The sequence below is a fragment of the Toxoplasma gondii genome, chromosome X, assembly GCF_000006565.2.
Source record: "Toxoplasma gondii ME49 chromosome X, whole genome shotgun sequence".
NCBI classification, from domain to species: domain Eukaryota; phylum Apicomplexa; class Conoidasida; order Eucoccidiorida; family Sarcocystidae; genus Toxoplasma; species Toxoplasma gondii.
The window spans coordinates 1,819,554-1,844,983 of NC_031478.1; the positions used below are offsets into that span (position 1 = coordinate 1,819,554).

The 25,430-nt window shown below is 49.9% G+C and overlaps 3 protein-coding genes across 3 annotated transcripts; 1 reads left to right on the plus strand and 2 right to left on the minus strand.

Annotated features, from left to right (window-relative positions):
• Nucleotides 1-467: 467 nt before the first annotated feature.
• TGME49_226072 (Ser/Thr phosphatase family protein) lies at nucleotides 468-7,589 on the minus strand. The gene is made up of 6 exons (XM_018780126.1): nucleotides 6,195-7,589; nucleotides 5,216-5,573; nucleotides 4,662-4,806; nucleotides 4,095-4,153; nucleotides 3,444-3,538; nucleotides 468-2,478 (listed from the first exon to the last, which is right to left on the minus strand). Exons 1-6 carry the CDS (start codon nucleotides 7,196-7,198, stop codon nucleotides 1,707-1,709), a joined length of 2,433 nt encoding a protein of 810 aa, XP_018636021.1. The 5' UTR covers nucleotides 7,199-7,589; the 3' UTR covers nucleotides 468-1,706.
• A 1,339-nt stretch (nucleotides 7,590-8,928) lies between these two features.
• On the minus strand, nucleotides 8,929-16,148 carry TGME49_226068 (DnaJ domain-containing protein). The gene is made up of 10 exons (XM_018780125.1): nucleotides 15,401-16,148; nucleotides 14,659-14,691; nucleotides 14,393-14,439; nucleotides 13,698-13,805; nucleotides 13,384-13,434; nucleotides 12,867-13,055; nucleotides 12,090-12,349; nucleotides 10,517-10,898; nucleotides 9,774-9,875; nucleotides 8,929-9,624 (listed from the first exon to the last, which is right to left on the minus strand). The coding sequence occupies exons 1-10, from the start codon at nucleotides 15,462-15,464 to the stop codon at nucleotides 9,529-9,531; spliced, it is 1,332 nt and encodes a 443-aa protein (XP_018636020.1). The 5' UTR covers nucleotides 15,465-16,148; the 3' UTR covers nucleotides 8,929-9,528.
• On the plus strand, nucleotides 15,907-25,402 carry TGME49_226060 (transmembrane amino acid transporter protein). Its single transcript, XM_002366228.2, has 7 exons — nucleotides 15,907-17,191; nucleotides 18,079-18,410; nucleotides 19,027-19,236; nucleotides 19,892-19,954; nucleotides 20,864-21,828; nucleotides 22,118-22,217; nucleotides 22,814-25,402. The coding sequence occupies exons 1-7, from the start codon at nucleotides 16,789-16,791 to the stop codon at nucleotides 22,892-22,894; spliced, it is 2,154 nt and encodes a 717-aa protein (XP_002366269.1). The 5' UTR covers nucleotides 15,907-16,788; the 3' UTR covers nucleotides 22,895-25,402.
• Nucleotides 25,403-25,430: the final 28 nt, after the last annotated feature.

Sequence of the window (25,430 nt, forward strand, 5' to 3'; positions counted from 1 at the left end):
GCACACCTCTTCGCTCGAAACTCGGTAATGCCATGTAGGCAAAAGGTTAGAGCTCCACGTCGATTCTGTGCGCCGTCAAAGTTCAGTCTCTGTCGACGTCTCTCCGGTCCTCTACACAGCAACATCCTTTCCGTCAGAAATCAGGTTCACCGCTCAGGGAGATGGTGGATGAGAGTTGCCCTAGATTTTGCTGAGTGTCTGCACGATACTTGCGTCACCGTATTATGAATGAAGCTATGTAGCTTGACTTAAGGCAATCGACCTGTATCGAACCTGAATGGTATTGACTGGCCCATTCTTCGGCCGCAAACATAGTTCCATCCAGTCGCGGTGCTTCGTTAGACTTTTTGTTATCATCGCGTCCAGGAGATACCGTTTTGTCGCTGTTCGCACAGCTGCAGAACAACACCGACCTGCTGAGTGGACGCTTTTCAGCATTTCTCTGTGCTATACGCGTTTGCGATCCGGCACTGTCGATGGTGAATCGGAAGACACAGTGCTGTACCCGCAACTCAGAGGGGACCTCCCGAGTTTTGAGACGGAGACTACCGTGTACAAGAAGACCGCCAGATGAAAAGGCGAAAAGTCAAGCGAACCAGGAACTTAAAAAGGATGCTTTGTTCACTCCCAACCTGTCAGGCTTGCACACCCTCTCTGCAGGCAGCGGCTTCGAGGCATCACACTGTCTCTGAAATTCAGGGGATTTTGTTCTTCATTGAGAGGATACTACCTCATGTTAAACAGAACGCGAAGTTGAACAGACTGCTTTACAGAAGAAGAGAAGAAAAAGCCTCTCCTCGAGTCTCTCTGGCTGTGCACGACGCCACAGAGACGAGACAGGGAAATCAATTGTTTTTTCGACCGGCCATCCTTTTTGATGGTTCAGCGATGCCCTTTGCCTCTCCATCGCCTCTCGTCGCGTCCAGCCAAAAAACTTCCCCGCTCCTGTTGTCTTCCTCTCATTCGCTGTTTTTTCCTCGGCCTGTCCCTGTGTGCTTCGTGTGTCATCCCTTCAATAACTTAAAAAGTTTCTGTCTCCGCTTCTCTCTGGGTGGAGACCGATGAAGCTGGAGGCATCGAGACCTCGACTCTCCACAGAGCAACGCGCGGCGTTTTTCGTGTGGACATGCAGACGCATGGGCTTCGGAGTGCACGCTGACTCTGCAAAAGAAGCTGCGTAAATTGCCGCGACTGTTCCAAAGTCAAAGCGCGCAAAAGGCAACGCTCAGCCGCGAACGCATGCGGGCCGCCAGCGAGACCTCTGCGGCGCTTCGTCCTGTGCATGCATCTCTACAGAGGTGTACCCCCGTTTTTACATTCTGAACAAACTCCTGTTTACATACAGATATCGATAGGCAGATTTAGATATATAGATACTTGTACAAGTCCATTCGCCTTTCGACAGTGGACTTCACCCGTCGACCTGTATACTTGCATGTACAAATGCGTTCCCTCATGCATCTTGATCTCTCTAAATGTACACACATACATACAGTTCCACACCCTTCCGAATTAAAAAAAAATCGAACCATTCTCGCAAGTGTCTGTCTCAGTGTCTCTCTGCGCCGTTTCGTTCAGAAAGCCGCATTCGCAATTGTGCCTGTCTGTCGCGTTGGTTTCTACTGGATAGTCGCAGGAGACCGCCGACGCGCTTCGTCGCGCTGCCGCTGTGTCTCGGCTGCGGCCTGAACACAAGCGCTGGGTCTTTACAGCTGTGTGAGTTCTCGTAGGCAGCGCAGATATTCGCTGCGCGTGGAGACGACGCCTTCACAGACGCGGAGGCGATTCGTCACCTCTCTCCCTCCCGACTCGGAATGCCAAGAGTAAAGGCCGAAGACGAAGGGTGACACAGCAAGAATCTGCGACAGCCTCGCCACCGTGGGGCCGGAGACACACGGCAAGCCGTAGGTCGACGAGAAGGTGTATTCTTCGAGGAACGGATACTCTGCCGACGTCTCGCGACGAAGCGCTGCGCGATTCGCAGGACCGTCCGCAGAAGACGCAGAAGCCGCAGAAGACGCAGAAGCCGCAGAAGCCGCGGGCGTCGCCAAGCTCGTCTCAGCGAGGCCTGCTGCAGACGCACCTGTGACTGGACGCGGAATGAAGCCGTAGAGCGGGAGATACAGCTGAGTGTAGTCCAGGAGACACACGGGGGAACGCGGAAGCGCGGGAGACTTTGCTGCTTCGAGAGGCGAGTCCGAAAAAAACAAGATTTTCCACGCAGGATTGTTTCCGTGGACTGGCGAAACCGCCGGCGCAGTCAGCAGCGGCTGTACGCGCTCGGCGACGCCCCGCGACACTCGGCAGAGACTCGCCAAGTCGCTGGACGCAGGGGAAGAAGAGAGAGAAGCGAGAGAAGAGAGCGAAGCAGAGGCAGGGTGAAAATCAGGAGAGATAACGCGAAGCGTATCAGCATGTACATGGCCGTAGAGGTGGGCGACGATAACATCCGAGTAGTTGAGAACGAGCGACCTGTACCTGGAAAAGAAGAAAACGAGCCTGGGGACAACGAGGTCGAACTGTCGAAACTTCTTCCACTTTGCAAACATCTCAAAGCACCCGCTGCATGAAAACCTGACGTTCACCATGCTTCGGATCCTCCAAGAGGACGCGCGAACGGAGGAAAACCACAACGTCGAGACCATCTACACACATGTCTTTGCACCCACATGTGCAGTCATATATACATATATATATATATATATATATATACTTAAATATATACTTAAATATATGCTTGAATATATCTTGAATATATACTTAAATATATACTTAAATATATACTTAAATATATGCTTGAATATATGCTTGAATATATACTTAAATATATACTTAAATGTACACTTAAATATATGCTTAAATATATGCTTAAATATATGCTTAAATATATACTTAAATATATACTTAAATATATGCTTGAATATATGCTTGAATATATACTTCAATACATGCTTGAATATATACTTAAATATATGCTTGAATATATACTTCGATATAAACTTATCAATATATATATATATATATATGTATATGTATATGTATGTATATGTATATGTAGGTATATGTATATGTATATGTATATGTAGGTATATGTATGTGTATGTATATGTATATGTATGTATATGTATATGTATGTATATGTATATGTATGTATGTGTATATGTATGTATATGTATATGTATGTATATGTATATGTATATGTAGGTATATGTATATGTATGTATATGTATATGTATGTATATGTATATGTATGTATATGTGTATGTATATTTGTGTTTGTAGGTGTGTGGCTTTTTGTATGTGAGCGACACAGGACCGAGGGCACTCCGGGGCGAGAGGCACCGAAGATCCGAGCGTCCTCTTCAGCGTCGCCTTTTCGGCAGTCGCGTGCGTCAGTGCGTCTGGCTCGTTGTCGCGATTCTGCTGCGTTTCAGGTCGCCCACCTGTCGAGGTACGCGTCTCTCCACTGCTGTACATGTTCCAGTTGACCGCGAAAGTGGACGGAGACGCCGGGAGGAACATGTCCGACCAGCAGAACCTGCCAGGAGAGAATCCCGCGAGACCGGCAAGCGGCGTCGCGCATGACAGCGAGACAGGCGCGAAGGCAACATGTGGAGACAGAGAAGGCAGAGAAGGCAGAGAACCACGGTGAAGAGTGCCGCGGCGACAGCCTGCGCCAGCAGACTCGAGAGCAACCATACGCGTTGGCCGCTGAGTTGCAAATGTAGCGGGCGTTGCATGCGCGCGCTGTGTGTCTGCGGATGGGGATTTACCAGTGCGTATCTTTCTCACAGAAGCTGCAAAACGTCAACTGGGAATGCCAACTGGCTCGCGCATTTCACTGGATGCGACAGTCGCTCTCTGACGGCGCAGCTCTTCCTGGCCGACGCCGGCTTCCAGTTCCAGCTCTTCGCTACACTTCGAGAAGGCACACACACACAAGCACCCTACTGGTCTTCCCTCCCTCTGCCATCCCGTCTGAACAGCCGCGAGCTTCTGGAATAAACAGAGCTCAAAGTCTGCCGGACTCTGCCCGTGCATGCAGTCTCCAGAGCGAGACCGAGGCGAAGCGGAAAAAGCGTCGACAAACGAACCTGTTCCTGAAGCTCGCGAGCGTCCTGCAGCTCTCTCGCCATCCACGCAAACTGCCCAGCTGCAGACGCAAACGCCGAAGAGAGCGAACGAGAGAACTTCCACTTCCAGACTCGTTCCTGCACCATCGAGAGGAACGCGCGAACCGTAGTCGCGACGGCTGCTGCAGCAGGACAGACTGCAGAGCCTACTTCAGACCGCCGATCTACCATACGAGAGTGTCTCATCGGTGTACGCCGCAGGCTGCGGCCGGTCCGAGCGTGAGTCACAGGAGAGGTGAGGGACGCAGCTGTTTGCGGACTCTTTCGTTGAGCAGACGTTTGTCTCCGACATGGGGAAGGCGAGAAAGAAAGAGAGATGCACAGAAAGCTCTGAATCCGCATCGACCTCGCAGGGTGGAATCGGCGGCACAGCGCGCTTGAACACCCGACGACGACGGCCTTTTCAGCGTCACGCATGTACAAACCACAGACCTGCTGCAACTGAGTGCTGCGTTTCTCGAAAAACTTTTCAGAAACGGAGTAGCAGCTGCTTAGGCTTCAAGTTCCTCGGCAGTCGGTTCGTCTCACCAGGGTCGGACTCCGCAACAAGATCTTCTTCTCCTTTCTCTCGCTCCCGCGCCATACGCGCGTAGAACACTGTGTTGAGACACAAAACGCGAACCGACGGCCGCGTCGCCAGGCGCGTTCGGTAAAAAAGTCCCCGCTCAAAGGTCTGAAAAAGACCCAAACGCGAGTCCCACACACCACATACAGACATGTGAGTCTGCATACACATAATTTACATATATAAATATATACATATATATACACATATATACATATATATATATATACATATATTCACATATACTCATATACACATACAGCTACCTATATATATATATAGACACAGAGATATCTGTAAGCGTGTATCTACGTCCATGGATACACAGGTATCTTTGTAGACACACGTATCCGTTAATATCTATCAGTCTACATATATATATATATATATAATTGAACGATATATGTATATATATATATATATAATTGAACGAGAAGTTTCTTGACAGGATCAGGTTTGTTGTTGCTGGAAGTACGCGAGGTATCGTTTTTCGCGAGTGGAAATGAGCGTCGCGCACCTCTTTAGTCTGCGGGTCGCCGGGCAAGATCGGTCGCCAGAGTTTATAGAGAGCGACGCTCCACTTGTTCAGCGTCTCTGGAATGTGATAGTCGCGAGGCAGGTCGTTATTTCCGACCACAAAAATAACTTGCACAGGCGTCGCCGAAGCTGCAGTGCCTGTCTCTCTCGCTCTCCGGTCGCCGGCAGAGTCCGCTGCGCCTGCTGCGAGTCCCTCTTCTCTGTATCCTTCGTCCCTGTCTCCTTCATCCCTGTTTCCTTCATCCCTGTCTCCGTCGCTCGCCTGATGTTTTCCCCTCTCCCCGCTCCGCGCCTCTGCTTCTGCCCGATGTTCTCCCGAATCTGCCGAAGCCGACACCCTTCGCAAACGCGCGGAAGGCATAGAAGAAGAAGAGGGAGAAGCAGGAGCAAATCGAGAGAGGACAGCCTGTGCGGCCATCTTGATAGCAGCCATGCTGATAACTCGAAACAGAAGAGCAATCCGGAAAACAAAATGGGAGCCAGCCAGAGGCAGAACTCCGGTGAAGAGGAGAAGCCCACGGCGCTGCACTGGGGGAGCGAGGCTGTGCCGAAGCGAAACGAAAAACGAACTGTCTCGGCAGGAAACGAGGAAATACGAAGAAACAGAGAATGTGAACTCGGGCACAAGAAAACAAAGCGCATACTTAAAGCGTACATATGCTACACATATTCACACAAATATATACATATATATATATATACATATACATACATATATATATATATATGTACGTATTTATATGCATTTATATAAATAAATATATATAAATATATATATGGATATATAGCTATGTAACGGCGGTCGAGATATACCTCCATCTATCAGTTCAGATGTGGACGTAGATCAAGGCGTTTTTGTTGAACAGCTCTTTGTAAACATAAAAACATCTGTATGCGTCTCTGTACGTGTGTGTGTGTGTATGCTCGTGAGATCGAGAAGAAGTCATCGGAGTCTTTACCGTTTTTGGGATTCGGAGTCGTCGTAGTGTGCAGCGAAGTCGCCACTGAAAAGCACAGCCTCTATGGGAGTATTCCGAAGGCGTTCTTCTTCTCGCTCTTGTCCCCAGTCTGTGCTTCGCCGTTCGTCCTCCTCGGCGTCGGACAATTCTCTCTGCTGGGCGCCACCGGTCTTTTCTGCCTCAGTCTTCGGCTCGGGCATCTCCGCCAACTCCTTGGACGTCTGAGGCTTCGTTGCCTTCTCGTCTTTCGACTTGCGTCTTCGTATTTCTCGCTCTACGCTGTCAAGCAGCAAGCGGAAGAGGAGCGGCGAGGAGTCGCACCCAGCTCGGCCTATATTTGGGTTCGTTTCTGCGCCTCGCCACCCTCGGAGAGGACTCAGCGTCTCGGCGCTCTGCGCTCGGGAATCGCGCGAATTCGCCTCCGCTCCCTTGGCGTCATCTTGGTCTCTCGAACGACTTTCACCGCCGGACGTCGAGTTCGACGACTGCTCCGCGTCCGCCTTCTGTCTCGACGCGGCTCCGGAGTCCAAGGAAGAAGGGGAGAGAAGCGCAGAAGACGATCGAGAAGAGGACGGTCGACACCAGTCTTCGATGTGAGCAACGGGGGAGTACAGAGGATCGAGATGCACGTCCGAGACCCAGGCGATTCCGAAGGAGTCGCCGGCGAAGCGAGGAGAAGAAGCGGCGGCGCAGCGAAGAGAGAAGACAAGGTACAGGAGAGAGAGAGAGAGGAGGCCGCAGGGCGAGGGAGAGAGACGAGAAACCTGGACGAATCGCATCTTGAGTTGCGTGGAGACGCAGTGAAGAAGATCTGGCAGCATTCGCCAGCAGACGCTGCGCGTCCTCGCGGCGCGAACAGGTTTACAGCCGCCAGAGCGTTCTAGAGAGTATAGGAAGCGCTGAAGAGAAGCAGGCAGATCGGAAAGACGTCGCGAGAATTGATGAGTCTCCACATATGTCCTTGAAAGGAAGGTACGGGAGAGAGGTACAAGGACGGCAAGCATCCACGAGGAACGGAGAGGACAAAGACTGGACGGGTGAACGGCGGACTGGAGACAGGGAGAGACGGACGAGGCGAAATGAAGCGCGACAGACGCTGCAAAAAAGGCGCTGTTTCTCGAGAAAACTGTGGAGGTGTAGAAACTCCTCGTGTGTCAAAAACAGACCGCAGAAACCTGACTTGTCTGGGGCATTTTCTGCTCGGTGAGTCGCGTCCAATTCTCTGCCGGCCGCGTTCAGCAGTGCCGGGCCGAGAGGCAATATCTTGTGTCGCCTCCCCTTGCGCGCGTCTCGCCTTCGCCAGCGCGTCTCCGAAAATAAAAAAATGGATCCCGACCAGATGAAAGTGGAAAAGAAGAGCGCGAAAGCGGAGGACAAAGAAGCAGAAAAGGCAAAGGAAGGTCTGCCGCAAGTTCACTGACTAGCTTGTTCGACCCAACAGAAAGCGAACTGGCCCCCCGGAAGGCGTTTTGCACACCCGCCGCGACTTTTCGAAGCGGCGACGCATCTCGGAAACTCCGCTTTTTTTCGCTCTTTCTCACCTTCTGTTCTTCTTCTCGCGAAACGAGAGGTTCGAGGCGCGAACCATCGCAGAAAAAAAAAGGCAGACGACGTCAACGACCCTCTCGGCCCACGGACGCCACAAGTCTCTGCGTGGAAAAACTTTCTTTAGGCGACTTCAGCCGGAGACCCACAAACACTCAAAGGCCCTCTGCAGGCTGAGACACTCTGCCACGCGCATGTATATTCATATATACATATAAATACCCAATATATATATATATATATATATTATACATATATAAATACCCAATATACATATATATATATATATATCTATTATACATATATAAATACCTATTATACAAATATATATATATATATACGTATTCGATGATCTGTATGGATATATATATATATATATTCACATATTTCTGATGTGTGCATATTGACGTCTATCTACATGCACACATCGCTTGTCACCTCTTCTTTTTTTTCGGAATTAGCTTGAGGCTTCCATCCACAGAATGGTCTCTGTCGGCCTCCCTTCGCGGTGATTGAGGGAGAACGATGCCTTCCGAGTGCTCTGCTCCTGTCTGGAACTGAAGCTTTTTCCATGCCCCCCTTCCCCATTTCAGCTTTCGCTAAGCTCCCGAAAGCTGATTCTGCGGTACAGCGAATGTGAGGACTTTCGGGGAGTCGCGGCCGAGAAATTTCGATTTACCTCGAGAAAACTCGGAACGCTTCAGACAAACGACCAGGCAGTGTTCAGCAGGGGACAACTGAAGACGTGCAGTTCTGTATGCAATGAAAAGAACCTCTTCTGCTCCTTTTCATATCTTCCCCACAGCGAAACGCCCTAAGAGAATGCACACCTAAACTCATACTTGTATACATATTTTCCTACACATTTGTGTATATATTTTTGGGTGCAGATGGATATGTATGTATAATTCGATTACGCATAGGCAACTGAGGGGGACTGGGACATGTCCCTGCTGCGTTCTCGTGGACCTGCATACGCAAATGCATGTACTCACCCATATTAATATATATATATATATAGATATCTTAAGGTAGATATATGCGTCTGCGTATTGTTATGCATTTAAAGAGGAATTCATAGGGATACATATACATATGTAAATATATATATATATATATGTGTAGATGGGCAAAGGACTTGAGAGACGGGTTTCGAGAAGGAGTTCGTTTTTGTGAGGCGCGTTCTCTTGGCGCTGTGCGAGAATTTGAGGCGAAATTCAAATTGAGGTTCTGTGCCCCTCTGGACTGGAGCAGAACGTCCCTCGAGGCAGCAAAGAATGGCAAAAACGGCGCAACAGGACGCGCGAGAAAAATCGGCGAGAAAAGATAAAAACTGACACCTGCCAGCATCCACGCACGGATCGAGATGCATGCGCGACGCGAAATCTACACTGCAAACAAATCGACATATCTACAGTTGTATATATACCTATACATATATATATATATACATATATATATATACATATATATATATATATGCATGTCCGTGTGCGTCGAATAAATTCATGCACTTAAGAAGTGAAGATAGAGGTTTGAATATATATATATATATATATAGATAGATAGATAGATACATGGGTGAACAGCGTAGACATAGTTATTTTTCTAGCTATCTCTCTATACACAGACCGATGGTGTATAAACATGCAGATCTATAGATACGCATGAATCGTGCACACATAAATATACGTACATATATATATATATATACATACATATACAGACAGGGAGATAGCGGTGTCGTTGTGTCCGCGAGGCGCGAGGAAGCTCTGCGTCGAAGGGTGCTCTAACTCCCGCCAGTGTACCAGCGAAGAAAGAGAGAAGCGAAGAAAATAATCGTCCCCACAGAGATGCCCCGGCCGGTCTTCTCATCCTCTTCGTCCTGCATGCGCGAAGCAGACAGACGCACAGAGAGGTCGCGCAAAATTCACCGCGGGAGAGAAAAGGAGAACGCGACAGAGAGAGAAAAAAAGCGAGCACGACAGAGAGAGACAGAAAGGAGAAGCGTTTCTGTTAAGTTTCCTGTCTCACCGCCTCATCGAGGAGCTTCGCGATTGCCTCGTGATGAGGATCCCAGCCGCGTTCAGTGCATCCTTCCCTCTTCGCGAGGTCGTCCATCGTGAGGTCTTCAGGCTGCAGAAAAAAGAGGAAAACTCTTGTGATTTGCATCATGCTAGAACGGACATTTTCATCCGCATCACGAAACACACACAAGCAGCTTTCTCCATCCGCGCTGAAGAGAAGAAGATCTTTTTCGATGCAAATCTTTGGACCTGGCTTCGCCGCGGCCACAGAAGCTTCCCGCACAAATAGATGAAACAGACCCGTTTCAGACTTAAACTTTTTCAAATGAAAAGAGTTTAGAATCTTTTCAAAAAGCTTCACTTTTCGTCTTCTCCATCTTTTCTCGAGAAGCATCCCGACTTCAAGTGCGTTTGAGTTCTTCCAGACTCGGAAGTCTAGAGATTCTCTGAGTCAAGAGAGAGATCACTCAAAGCAACTCCCGCGCTCGAGCGACTGACGTTTGACTCCTCCGTGCGTCGGCTTCTCTCCTTCCTTCCTGTCTTTTTTCTCTTGAGCTCTTTTTTTCGCTCTTCCTCCACCGTTCTTCCATCCATTCTGTTCTGTCTCGCGAATTCCCGCTCAGACGTCTCCCGCGCGTGCCAGTTTCTCTGTCTCTTTTCTTCGAGGTTTTTTTCCTTCACTCGGTTTGTGCCTCTCGTCTCTCGTTTTTTTTTGCTTCTTTTCTCTCCATTTTTGTTCAGGTTGCGTACCCAGTTCTTCACCTCTTCCTTCATCACAGCAGCCCACAAGTCAGGAGACTCCTCGGAAACAACAGCAGGATTCAGTCTCCACGGCTTCACATAGTGCCGAGTTTCAGTGTACCCCAGCGCGGCGAGTCGCGCTCGAATCTCTCGCTCTTTCTCAGCCGACTTCTCTTCGCCTGTCTTCTCGCCAGAGGAGACCGAGGGAACGGAGGAGACAGTCGACCCCGATCCGGCCGCGCGGAGCGAACGGAAGGCCGAGATGAGGTGACTCTCTTCCTCGGTGGGGTGCGAGTCTGCCGCCGCGTCCGCCTTCACCCACTTGCTCTCGATCTCGAGTTTCCCCGCCTTGAGAATGTACATTTCGGCTGCATGCAGGAATTTCTCCATGCTGAAGAAACAGAGAACGCGCACAGAAGAGAAAGCGGAACCTGGCGACTCCCGCGCCGAGCTGCAGCGAAGCAGAGGAAACTCCCTGCGTCGCTGAACTTCGCGACAAAGCGGGGACTTCCACGTCTTCCCTCACACTCTCCGTTGCACAGGGGGAACACTCGGTTTCCTACGGATTTCACAAATCTTCTGTCTCCCCGACTAAAAAGGCATTTTGGTCAGTTTCCATGAACTCCCGTTCACTGCACCAAGTGCCTTTCAGCGGCTCTGCTCTGCTGCCGCGCTTCTTGCGACGTCCATTTTCTCCCTCACTTAGACAAGTGCAAGCTTCTTCTGTGTAACAGCTCCGAAAAACTTCTTTCGCGCAAACGCAGCCTCTTTTCCTCTCTGCGCGGAAGTCACTCCCTCCTTTTTCGCGAGGGACCGAGAGTCAGACTCGCAGAAACTCCTGCCCAGCAAACGCTTCTAAAAAAAACCTGTCTCGGAGAGAACTACTCCCCCCGCGTTCTTTCAAAGAGTCAGAGCGAAGCGCAACGGATGCCCTTTTTCCAGTGTGAAGCAAGACGATCCTCAAAAACGGCCTGTGAGACTCCCCGCAAACAGAAAAGGCGCGGTCGACAACTTCCCCCGCCGCCAAGGCTCCGGTGTTCGCCTGCGCGTTTTCCATTCGCGGCGCCTCGTCACCAAAGCAACTGCTCTCGATTTCTTGAAGACTTCACAGGAACAGGGTCTCCGGAAAAAAGAACACGTGCAACAAGCCGTTTGTCGCCTCCTGTTTATCTGACCTGGCTGTGGATTCCTCTCTACACAAAAAGGTGAAACGCCCTCGGAAAAAAGCGGTCGCAGCGTGGAAGTGGAAAAAGGCTGCGAGACTGTGCACTTGAAGGTTCTTCTCGAATTTTCCGAGGTCTTCGCAGCGTCTTGACGTCCCAAACAACGCGACATAAAATGCGCTTGCCGCCAGAGGGAATTCAACGTCTTTTCGGCTGAACGCCCGCAGCGTTCCAGGCTGCTGCCCACCTGACACACTAGAGGGTCCAACCCCTTTTTTTAAAGCTGGAAAAACTTTTGAGACGTTCATCGTCGGATCGGGGATCCCTTTCGTCAGTCCGAACGGAACTGCCGTGCGACAAAAAGTAAAGACGTTGCGTCATGCAGTTGAACGGTCTTTTGCTCGCGGCGCTGTTCGTACCAGGACAGAGCGTCGATATTCGAGTCCAGAACTCGGCGAGAGGTCTCGTCGAGAAGGTCGTCTTCGACGTCGGCGAGCTCGGAGCCGAGCAAGAGGAGACCGTTGAGGACGATGGGCATCCATGTGTGAAGAATGCGAACTTTTTCGAAAGGCAGCAAAGTCCCCACGGCCGGGAGGAAGGAGAGAATCTCCAGGGCAGACTCGTCGAAACGCAACAGCAGCTCCAGCGAGAAATTCATCGCCGCGTAACATCCGAAGATCTGAGGAGGAAAAAGAAGAAAACGAATGCAAGGGAGAGAGACAGGCGAGAGAGGGGGAATCGGAGGACGCGCAAAGAGAGATTTACGGGGAAGACGCACTTCAGCGCAAACGCGAGAGAGCGACTCGCTGGATTCCACCATGCTTCATGCGCCTAGCAGGATGGTCATGGAGAGCATAACAGAACTTGGATCCGGTTGCCAAAAGCCTTCTTCAAGATCTAAACCAGCAGTCCAACTTTCAGTATACTATCCCCAGGGGCAGAGAGACAACTGTGAAGCAACAGACAAAAGAAGAAAAGAGAGGCAGAAAAAAAGAAGATGAAGAGAGAAAAGAGGGAAGAAGAGAAGGAGAGAGAGAAGAGAGTGTATGATAGAAAGAGACGTAGAGAAGACAGAGGGCAGGAGAACAGAGAGAGAAAAACGGAAGACAGAGAGCCGAGCAGGGAACATGAAGGAACAAAGAGAAAAGATACGAAAGAGAGAATGAAGCGGAAGACTTTCTTCGCAAACGACTGACCTTCCTCGACTGAACAGAGTCGTCGCCGTAGGTGTACAAGTAGGCGAAGAGGAAAGGCACAAGGAACTGAAGAACGGCGACAAAGAGGATGTCGTAAAATTGATCTTCGTCGACATCTCCATCTTTGCTGTAGTCTCCGAATCGACAGTAAGAGTTCCTCCGCTTCTCGTTTCCCAGTACCTCTTGCGCCTTGACAAAAACAGGACAACCCACCGAAGGAAGGATTCGCGACTTCCAGTTGTTGCTTCGACCTGAGCAGTCCCGTCAAACGGAGCGGAGCCAAGAGCGAAGACGACACTGGAGAACAGCAGAGAACGAAAAACGAAGAAACGCCGGAAAGGAAGAAAAGGAAGAAAGTAGGTGCCTGCCGCGTACCCAGGAGAGAGCTGTGCTTTCAGAAGACGCAAGAGGACGCAGCAGGGCGCCGGTGAAAAGGAATCGAGGAGAAAAGACCAGAGAAGAGAGACAAGGAAGTAGAAACACTAACGAGGCTCAAAGCTCGAGGAGAAAAGCTGACCTCTCGAATTTTTTCAAAGATTTCCTTGGCGTCCGGATGTGGATTCTTGTCCTGAAAAGAGACAAAGGAGGCCTTCATCACAGGTCGCCAAACGACGCGGAAGGCACCCATGGCATGCATGAGGACTCGAGAAAAAGCGCAGAGAGAAGAAACGAAAAAGCAAAGGAAGATGAAACAAAAAAGAAAAGGAAGAAGAAACAAAAAAGAAAAGGAAGAAGAGAAGGGAGAGAGGAGGAAGACGAGAAAGGACGGCAGAGAACGGAGACAAAAAGCTTTGAAAAGCAAGCAAACTGAACGCAGGAGAGAGAACTCACCGGGTGATACTGGAGCGACAGTTTACGATAGGCGCCGGCGACGACTTTCGGAGAGGCGTTGGGAGGAACGTTCAAGGTTTCAAAGTAGTTTTCCCCATCTCGACCAGACTGAAAAAAACACAACAGAACGAAGAGGAAATTTCGATGAACATGTCAACCGTCGAAAACAGTAGTTGCGGAAAAAGGAACAAAAAAAACGATTCAAACAACGCCACTAACTCCTTCTCCGCGATGGCCTTGAGGCGACACCCCCCCGATATAAAGTGCGACACAGATATAAATGTACACACACATAAATATATATATATATATATATGCATACAGATACATGTATATATACATATATGTACATATATATGTATATATATATATACGCAGATACATAGATATATATATACATATACGAGGAATGAATATGCATATTTGTATGTATATCGAAAGAGGCTTGTGCACTATCATCAGAGACGTATGCAAACATACAGAGAAAGACGCGCAGATGACATGGATAGGCAGACTTTCAGGCAGTTGTACAAATAGGATTCCGAAGCTTGGTGTATGGCGAGGGAACAGAAACAAGAAAAACGCGATTTGAACATGCTGGCCGAGGACGCTTGAGATGCACCTGCCCCAGCCGTTCTTCTAGATTTGGCTTATTCCTTGCGTTCCCTCGATTTTGGAAGAATGGTGAGGCCTACCTGGATGACGCCGATACAGAAGAGAGCGAGCACCGCCAAGAAGATGCCTGGCAGGAAACAGGTCAGAAAAAAACTTTCAAAAATCCTGACGGACACTATGCGAAGGCGAAAACCGTTTTGATTCGCGCCGCAGAAGAGCGCGACGACCGACAGAAGAAAGGAAGAAAAACGAGAGAGAGAACAAGAAGAGAAAGAATACGAAGGGAAGGAACAAGAGAAGAGAGAGCAAGAGATATAGAAGAGAAGTTGTGTTGAATGTAGCCTACCATTTCTGTTCGACCTTTTGTTCCACGACCGTTCTGAAAAGGAAAACATGCAAAGGATGCGAGGCATTTTGAATCCGAAAAGACAAGACAAAAGATGGAAACTCGTCAGAGATCGAAACACAGAGAGACCATAGATCAAAAGCAAAGCTAGTTGAACAACATGTGGAGGAGAGGAAACGACGAATTCATGCAAACACACTTAACATGCGTGCAGACTTGAAATACACAGAAATAGACATATATATATATATATATATATATATATATATATTACATATTTGTATATATATATACATATTTGTGCATATATACAAATATATATATATATATATTATATTTGTATACATACATATACATATATAGAGAGCGCGCGAGAGAGGGACCTGCACAGCAAAGGGGGAAGGCAGATCGAGAAGCGCGGATACAGGCAAGGCGCCGATCAGGTGGACATGTCCACCAGTGGAGCATGAGGTACAAAGAAGTTGTCATGTCAAAGCAGGTGCAGCAGAGATACGAGCAAAAGCCAGGCGCATGCAAGCAGTCGTTTCTGTCAGCAGGGAGAGATGCGCGAGAAGCAGAAGAGGCAAGAAACAAGAAGAGAAGAAGCGAGGGAAAAACAGAGAAAAGAAAAAGAAGAGAGAGAAGAGAGAGGAAGACGGAGAGAGAAGAGAGAGAGAAGAGAGAAGAGAGAGAAGAAGACGGAGAGAAGAAAAGGAGGAAGAAGGTGTTGTTTTCTTTGTACCTGGACTGGTGACCCATCGCGTGAGGGGAACAACGAAGAACATGTGGAAGATCAAGTCCTCCATTTTTTTCGCGATTCTTTCCAGAGTTGGGGAAGCTGGTTCTCAGCACAGACGTCCGAGGCGGAGGCGCGGGAAGGCCAAAGTTCCCCCGCAGACGCACAGGTCGCGACCTTCCTGAACGACTCTAGTAACGAGACATGTCTTTTCGAGCAGCGCCAGCCTCCTCGCCGCCGCGGCGTCTGCAGTCCAGAGACAGAGGACGTTGTGACGCCTTCGCTCTGCGAAGGCGGCGAACGAGCTGCAGGCGACAGAAGCGCGGAGAACGGCGCGCGACGAGAAGAAGAAGGCAAATCGGCAAGGTGAGGGGGATGGAACGCTTCCGAAGAGGACAGAAGGCGGGGGATAGTTTTTTCGACCGCGCCAGAAAGGAGGAAGACAGCGAAGGACGAACGCGAGAAAAAACGGTGTGGGCACGAGGGAAGTGGACGCCGGCGGATTGAGAAAGGAGAGAGGCGTCAGAGGTTTGGCGGCGTTCCAAGGCGTCCGAGAAGGAGGCCAGCAGCAAGAGCACCGTTTTTCCAGAGAAAACGTCCGAAAAAAAGTTCAGCGGCAGCTGCGCGTTGTCTTCTGTGCATGCGCTTTGTCGCTACACTCTCTTTCCTGCCCGAGTCCGACAGCGAGCTCGGCGCGGAAGCGAGTCTCTCCCTCGAGTTCTCTCGTTTTCTCTACAGACCTTTCCCCGTTTTTCGAGGCGAATTTCCGGCCAATACTCCAAAGCGGCCGCGTCGCGGCTCGCGAATGCTCAGAGTCTCTTTGGTGATTGTGCGCGGCACAGCAGAGAAGCCGTCGTCGGCTGTTGCGACAGCAGCTCCGTTCCGTCCCCGCGGCGCGCGCCCTCCGCAGACATGTCTACGGCCTTAATTGCCTTTTTCTTCAACTGCTTCTGTCTTCTGCTTCCTCACCGTCTTCTCTCCTGAGCCTTTGTCTTCTCCCTTTTCTCCAGCGTGTGTCTGAAGGCCTGTCCGCGGTCGAAGACTCTCTCCGCTCGAGAGTCTGGCGGCCAAGAAACAGGGAGTCGAGCGGCGCCTGCTTCCTTGCGGCGCGGCTTGTCCTGCTCCTGCTCCAGGTTGTCCGTTCCAGATTTCTCGAGCGTTTCCTTGGTTTCCCTCGCGCATGTCTTCCGCGCTCTTCGTCGACGAAGGCAGTCTTCCCCTCCCGCCGTCTCTCCAGCCGGTCTGAGAGTGTGCGTCTCCGGCCTTTCGGTTTCCTCTAAAGAAGAAAAGAGACGCAAGGAGGCGAAGAAGGCGGCTTCCTACTGCCTCGTCCTCTGATGTAGACCTGTCTCCTTTTCTCGCCTCGGCCCAGGCTCTAAAAGAGCTCGCGCAGGATGCGTGAGGGTGCGTTCGACGCCTCCCGAAAAAAGGGAGGAACGCAGAGGCCTTCTTCTTTGTCCACTGCCCAGCCGCCCAGTGACTCGCGTCCACCATCTTCTTCTTCTCCACCGTCTTCTTCTTCGTCTTCTTCGTCTGCTTCTTCTTCTTCTCCGTCTCACCCTCCGCGTCCGTTTCCCTCCGCTTCCTCTCCCTGGTTTCCAACCTGCGAGGCGAGTGCAGAGAAAATGGACCGCGCTCAGACAGACAGCAGGCAAGAGCCGATCCTCCGGCCTGTCGCTGCGGGAGAAGAAGCGTCGCCGGCCTTTGTGCCTTGGCAGACGAGAGCTTTCTCGCCGATCGCGCGCGGCTCTCTCAGAGGATCGGTCCTCACGCTGGCTTCCTCCTGCTTGGGCGCAGGTGAGCCAGACAGTCCCGGTGGCTACCGCAGCGCCTCAGACGCATGCAGCAGCCGCTCCCGGTTCCTGGAAACCAACTGGCTTCCGCCTCAAAAATACTTAAAGTAAAAACCTATGTGAAGAGCTGGACATGCAGATATTATGTATGTATATATATATATGTATATATATGTATATGCAAGGGAAAAGATTTGAAAATGTGTACATCAATATAAACATATAGAGACTGCTGCCATCGTCTCCGTTTCCCCGCTTATGAAAATATGTTCGATCTCTTCTGTTTCTTCGCTTGCTTCTCTGTTTTTCCCCTCTAATCTACTCTCTCTTCGCTGCTCTCATTCTCTCTCTTCTCCTCTCCTCTCTCGTCTCCTCTCTCGTCTCCGTATCCTTCCCCACCTCTTTCGCCTTCCTCTTTTCTCTTGTCTCTTTTTTTTTATCCTCTTCCTCCCTCTGTTTGCCTCTCTCTCTTCTCTTGTATCGCATTTCCGTCTATCCTCTAGCATATCTCTCTCTCTTCTTTTGTCTCGTCTCCCTTCCCCTTCACCTCTGTTCGCCGCTGTCTCTCTCCTCTCTCTTCTGTGTCGTTTTTCTCTCTCGCGTCCGTTATCCTCTCTCTCTCTCTCCACTCGTCTCTGCCTCCGTTAGCTGTCGCTTCTTTCTTTCCTAATCGTTTATCTCCTCATCCGTTTTCTTTCTCTTCTCATCTCTCTTCTCTCATCACCTCTCTTCCGCTGTCTCGTTATCTCTCCTCCTCTCTGCCCTTCTCTTCTCTCCTCCTCGCTCTCTTCTTCTGCTCACTCTTTTCTGTCTGCCCGTCGCTCACGCTTGACCTCGTCGCGCGTCTGCCGCATGCTCCAGTCTCGGCTTCTCCCTCTGTCCTCTTTTCAGGAGTTTTGGCGACGCCGTACGCGATGCAGGAGACTGGCCTGTTGATCGGCTTGAGTCTGCTCTGCATGCACACATTCGTATCTTTTTTCACCACGTACATTTTGATGGCCTCGTCGAAGTTCTTCGGCAGTTCCACCTACGCAGAACTCGCGCACCGTGCGTCGCCGCGCCTGCCCAGAAGGGCTGTCGATGCGATCATCGTTCTAAACGGCCTCGGCGTCTGTCTCTCCTTCCTCGTCTTCCTCGGAGACTTCCTCCCAGCCTCTCTGGAGAACCTCCAGCTCTTTCCGCGCGCTACAGACCACCGCGCTGCCCTCCTCTGCGCCAGCATGGTAACGAAAAAAGAAGAAGAGGAAGACGAAGAAAGAGAAGAAGAAGAACAGGGACAGGCAGGCGAGAGAGGACGAAAGAGGAGAAGAAGGAAAGTAGAAGATGAGAGGAGAGAAGAGAAACACGATGAAGAAAGAGGAGAGACACGGAGAAAGAAAAAGGGACTAAGAAGAAGCAGAAAAGAGAGAAGAGGGAAGGCGAAGATGAACCGAAGAATCGTAGAAGAAGGAAGAGGCTGAAAGAGCGGAAGATAGGGGAGAAAAGGACCTGAAAATGTGACGCGGGAAGCAGTGGAAATCGACAAAGAACTGTGAGCAGAGAGGTGTAGGGTGTGTGTGGAGACTTCGGCGAAAGAGAGGCGGCCCAGCGAATCTACGCTTTGTTGCGCAAAATTCTTCTCACAGTTCAGAAAAAAAGTGATTTTTCATCCATCCGTCTGTCTCGACGAATGTGCCGAGTGTGCGTTTCTCTTGGCGCAGCTGAGGAGGCGTTCCACCGCATATTTATGGCCTCGACTTTTGTCGCTTCCTCCTTCGCATTTGCTTCCTTTTCTTTCCTCTAAAGATTTCGAGTCTTTCTCTTTTTCACATTTCCTGTTGCTGGGTTCTGCGCCTTCAGGTAGTGATTTTCCCGCTGTCTGTACAGCCGAGACTGTCGGCTCTGCGCCACTTTGCGTTCTTTCCAGTTTGCGCGCTGCTGTTTTCTCTCTCCTGCGTCGTCTATCGTTCGCTGCACTTGCTGAGGGAACAGACCGCGCCGATTCGCTTGGTCAATCTGAATTGGAATTTCTTCAAGTCGTTCAACGTTTTCCTCTTCGCATTCATGCAAGTTAGTCCTCGTCCGTTTCCCTGTTCTGCGTTCGAAGCAGCTGGACTTTGCCTCTCTCGATTTCAAGCAAGTCCTCGCTGCTCGCGGTGTCTCCCGAAGCTGCCGCCTTGTCTCGGCGACTCAAAGGCCCGCACGAGCTCAATCCTTACTCGACTATAAGCCGTTTCGTCGCCGCATGCGTTGTGCTGCCTCGGGTCGTCTTTGAGTGCTCGCTACAAACCCTGTAGTGAGGTTTTCACCTTCTCTCTCTGCAGCTTTTGTCTCTGCATCTGTGAATGTAAATCTGTATAAATAGATGTATATATAGATATGTGGGCATAGACGCACGAGCACGTATGCGTCACAGATTGATATGCGCGTATCTTCTCAATATATATATATATATATATATATATATTTATTTATGGTTGCAGGTGTATTGAAAAATTCATATGTGTGTATCTTACGTCTACACAAGTCAGTAGAATGCAGGTGAAAGTGTGTATCTGCGGGGTTTTGCGTAGGTCTGTCGAGAGAGGTATGCGCGTATAGGTTTCGGTGTTCAGCTGTGTGCAGAAATGTGAAGGCGCATTCGAGACTTTCGTAGAGAGAATAAAGTCACGAGGCTGAGGAGTCGAAGCGTCCATCCGTCTTTTTCTGTGGGGTGTACGTACAGCACATCAACGTCTGTCCAATAGGCCGAGAGCTGCAAAATCCGACAGATCCGCGGGTGTACAAGGTGAGGCACTCACTGTGGCGTTTCTGCGGAGCGATTCAGTGCGCGCGACTCTTCTTGCGACATGAACTTAAATCGAGAAAAAAGTTCGACTCACGCAGGAATCAGTGCACCTTCATCGTCCTCCACATGGACATCGACCGAGTTCCCAAGAGACGCCACCGGAGACAGTCGATATTATTTTTTAGGAATCACCCGTTTATCCGGAGATTCTTCCGAGGGGCTGCTGGCAGATGTCTCGCATGGAATCTCTCTGAAAGCACTGGACGCGAAACCGCTCCCTTGTGGCACAACGCATGCACGCAAGTCTCCCATCTCGAAATCATTTAAATCATTTGCATGCATACATACATACACATGCATACATACATATACATACATACATGCACATGCATACATACATGCATGCATCCATACACATGCATATGCATATATATATATATATATGTGTGTGTATGTAGTTGTATGCATGAATGTATGTGTATATATGTGTGTCAATACATGTGGATATGAATATCTGTGAGTTCAATTTTGAGCTCCAGGCAGAACAGTGGGCCGGCTACACTCAGGGAGTCGCAGACAGATAAGGCACAAGGCATGCAAAATCAGCAAGAAAACAACTGAAGCTAAACTCTCCCTTTCACGCACAAGGGGAGTTCTCTGTTTCTAGGAGTGACCTTGCGTCTTTGCAAATATGCACAAGCGCTGTCGTCATCTCTCTATTTGTCGTCATATATACACATATATATGCATATATATGCATTTATATGTGTATGTATATGCATATATCTGTATGTATATGCATATACGCATTTATATGTGTATATGTGTGTATATGTTTGCATGTTTGTGTGTAGGGAGGACTGCTTCGATGTCTGTGGGTCTTGTCTGGTTGTCTTGGATGCCTCTCAGGTGTCTCTGCGGGCGGCGCTCCTCGAGTACTGTCTGTACACCCCGATTGCGACGCTCGGGTACTTGTCCTTCCGCGGCGTCACGAAGCAGAACTTTATGTTGAACTACAGTTCTGAAGACCAGCTGATGCATGTCTGCACGTTGCTTTTGTCTTTTTCGATGGTTCTCGGAGTGCCGTTGACCCTCATACCGACGGTCGATTCGATGTTCAGCTTGCTGCGAAGCCTCGCGCCGGCTCCACGCAGAGCCGCGCGCGCGGCCCTCGGCGAAGCGCCTCGGAGACGCAGCTTGGTCGCGCCTCTGTTGCATGCAGAGCGCACAGACGGCCTGGTGCGAGTCACTGTGTCGCTGGCGTTCGAGAAGGAAGGCGGACTCGGCGACGCGGAATACGGTGGAGCGGAAGCAGGGGAGGCGACGCGCGGCTGCGGCGAAGGCGTAGAGTCCCCCGGCGAAGTCCAGCCGGAACAAGCAGACGCCGGCGCTCGGAACAGAGACCGAAGCCGCCTGCATGCCGACAGCGAGCGCAGTGCGGGGGACCGAGAAGGAAGCCAAGCGGAGGAGGAGAGGGAGGAGGAGAGGTCGGGAGAGGAGCGGTCTGTCGTGACGGCGACGCAGGCCTCTCGCTGCGAAGGAAGCAGTTCAGCGTCTTCTCGCTCGGTGGACAGCGGCTCGGGAGGCTGCCAAGACGCATGTGAAAGCCGCGAAACGAGAACGCGTTTCCTCGCACTGGAGGAAGAACCTAGTGGGGACCGCGAAGCGAGAGAAGAGAGAGAAGAACGAGAGGAAAGAGAAGGACAAGGGAGACGGGGTGGTGAATTGCTGCTGCTGATGGGGAGAGTTTTGGAGAACAGGAAAGTTTGCGTCGCTGCATGTCTGCTGCCCGTCCTGCTTCTGGCGCTCGTCTTGGACAAAGCGGCAGACGTCGTCGGCCTCTTGGGCGGCTTCTTCTCCACCCTCCTCATGAGGTGAAAAAAACGAACAAACTGCGGGGGCTGCTCTCATGTCCACCAAAGATCGGCCGCAATGCGTGCGACAACTCGCCAGAGACAGACACACATAGATACAGCCAAAATCGAGATGGACAGAGAGATAAACGAGAATCGAGACAGCGAGAGAAATAGAGATAAAGCGGCAAAAAAAAGAAGAGAGAGACGCAGAGAGGCGACTTTGTGCAGGCGCCCTCTGTTTTTGCGTGTCTGCGTCTGGTCGTCTCCGTCCGAGTTCCACTCGTCTGCATGCGTCTCCTGTCCGCAGCGCGCTGCCGTCAATTATTTTCTACGCGGGAATCGGAAACCTCTACTACCGTCCGTTCACACGAAGTCTGCTCATGGTCTTCCTTCTCGGCGTGACTTGCGTAAGTCAAAAAAGCGAAAAGGGTGTCGTCTTACTTGCACTGTCTCTCGATAAAAGTCGACCTGCTTCTCCATATATATATATATATATATATATGTATATGTATATATATATGGATATATATATACATATATATGTGGATATATGGATTTATACATCTATATGTGCAATTTTAAATTCGTGTACGCATACGTGTATACGAATACAGGCAGATCATTTCTGTCGAAAAATAGGAATAGATAATCCTTGAAACACTCACAGTCTAGGCATTTTAAGTTTTGAAACGTTTGGACTACGAGACAGCTACTGAATTCCTGTGCTCAGCAAAAACTGCCCATTTCTACTCACACATGCTTCTCCTAGGTGCTTAGAAACGCACCTATGTTTATAAATTTGCATACATGCATCTTTCTCCATATATATCTATACATACATGCATATACATATACATATACATATACATATGTATATATATGTATATGTATATGTATATATGTGTGTATCCGTGTACATGTTTTTGTGTAGTCGTTTCCCGCGTGGTTCTGAGAGGGTGTTTTTTTTCGGCTTTTCTGCATTTTGTCGTTCGGTTGCTCGCAGGTCGGCGCCTTCTCGTCAGTGATCATCATTCTTCAAACCTTCAATGTCTGCTGCCAGGTCCCGCGGTCTGTGCTGCACTAGGTCTGGAGGGGGAACACTCCGAGAAGAATGCTGGCGAAGAACATTCGCGGGCAACACCGGAAAGGCGTCGATTTACCGTTTTTCTGGATTTCTCTGTCGCCCGTCGGGCCTCCAGCGTGGAGGAAGCGCCGCCTGAATCGTGGAAACGCATGCGTCTTCTTTCATGTGATTTGCGGAGACATTTGCACTACCTTGAAAATGCGTTTGATCCGTGCGAAGGTCGGCATCTCTGTGGCGGCGAATATGAAGGATCAAGCGCTTGGCGATCAAGCCAGAGGCTTTGAAGAGGAGCGAGTCGAGAAGTCTCCGAAAGGGAACGAGTTCCAAGAATTCGTTTTTCCGCTGTGTGTGTGAGAAGACTCGGGAAGAATGCGAGAGACGCAGGCTCGCGTTTCTTGATATGCGTCTCTGGCTCGGTGCCTCTCCATTTCCCCCGTTCCTCAAGGGAATTGGGTCGCTTGGAGACTTGAACAAAAAATGCAGAAAGTCCAGGGAAAATGTTTTTGCCTCTCTCCTTTGTCTCGGAAGAAAGAGTGTGTTCCTCGTGGAGCGAGTGAGTTTGAGAGTTCACTCGCTTGTGAATGCAGGCTGCACAAGTCTGTTTCTCTCTCTCTTCTCTCCCTCGATTCTTCTCTGTGGCGGCGACAGTGTCTCTCGCTCTTCCAGCCTTTCGGCTGTCGACTTCTAGCGGCCGCGCCTGCCGAGTTTTCCTTCCTCGTTTTTTCCTGTCTTGCGTTGTTTTCGCTTGTCAATTGTGTGTACGTAGAGTCGACAGGCTCTGACGAGGTTCCAGAACGCGCCGAGTTGCGCGGAGCGGCCTGCCGTTCGCTTTTCCAGAGCCGTTGCTCTGGAGGGATAGCAGTCGGTGAATGCAGTTGTGGTTCTCGTTTCAGTCGACTTTTCGGTAGTTCCTGCAGACGGCATCTTCTCGGATCTCTGGTACAGATCGCTTCACCTCTGTAAAAGAGATTTGTTTGAATGTGTCTGTGGGTGTATTTATTTGTGTATCGACAGCTGTTTGAGTCTATCTACGCGTGCGTCTCTATTTACCAGTCTATCTCGATCGATTTGTATCTACATCTCTCAACAACTGTCGTCTGTCTGTCCCCGTCCACCTTCATCTCTCTGTATGCATCTCGATGTCGGTGCGTCTCCCTATTTCTCCAACTCTGTCTCTCTGCGCATTTTAGGGGAAGAAGCGCCTTGCTCTGCGTCCACAGAACGAGAGAGGCTCGAACTGCTGAGCGTCGCGAGGCCAGCGAGTTTTCTACCGCAGAGAGTGGTTTCTTCTTCCGTAGTATTTTTGAGTCTTTACGAAACCGTGAGTTCGTCTGCAAGCCTCTCTGTCGGTGAAGAGTCGCGATACGGAACATTCTTTTGAAGAGCGACCTAAAAACGTAGAAAACGTAGATCTGTCGAGGCTTGTGTGGGAGTGTCTTTTCGACAGTCTTGATGTATGTAGTTTCAAGGGCGAAGACGGCGTAAGAAATGCAGACTGTTCGGATCTCTCCAGATGCGGAGTTCCAGAGGAGCGAGGAAGCGAACTTTTTTGTCAGCTTCCAGCGTCTCAAGGAGGAAAAGCGCCGCGCGCGCTTGTGCGGCAGACGCAGAACCGACGCTCGTCCTTGTCTCCACAGTCTCAGCCTGAGATGATTGCTTCGAAACGGAGGCGATCTCCGCAGCGGCCTCTTTCTTTCGAATGCCTGAGAACTGTGCTGGGGAACTGAAAGGTTCTCTCCCGTAAAAGCGAGAGCAAGTAACTGCTCAGACGCGAGTGGTACCATCTCAGAAAAATCCTTAAAAAAGCTTTTTCTGCGGAGTCCTTGACTATGCTACGCCGAAAGAACCGGCCACAACTGGAATTCAAGCTTCAGGCTCACATAATACACCATTTCCATGGTTGAATACGTCATCCATTTCTCTATTATTCAAAGGCAAATCTAAAAGGACCGTTGCCCATTCACCTGATAGAAGCGGACCCTGTTTTTTCGAGCGAAACTCCGTTTTCCCTTGAAGTCAGAAGTAAAGCGTGCATGCGGCAACAAAAGAAACTGTTCTGACAGTGAGTGAGAAAACGTCCGTTGGGAGATGTATCTCCCGTCTTGCTTCTGCGGTTTGTCTGGCCGAAAGAGGCGGCTTTGAAATATATTGTATAGTGTGTATCGACTTTTAAAAGAAACAAGTTCCCGTCGAGAGATGCCACTCATCTACGACAGATCCCGCAAATGCTTCGCTTCGTCGGTTCTGCACTGCTAGGAGACATCGAGTCTCCGCACGGTTCCCCGAACTGAAAAGAAACGAAGGTGATTTGCTCGCAGAAGAAGTGAGTCTTACTCCTATGTCTCACACCCATGCAGGTGTGGCTGTGTACGGAGAGATAGATACAGAAAAACAGATTTAGGTCGAAATGGAGAAGAGAGATACAGATAGCCACAGAGATAGGTATAGATCGATAGATGAGTATAGATAAAAGACGTGGACAGAGAGAGATATAGACAAAAGCAGAAAAGGATAGAAAGATAGGCGTACATTTATA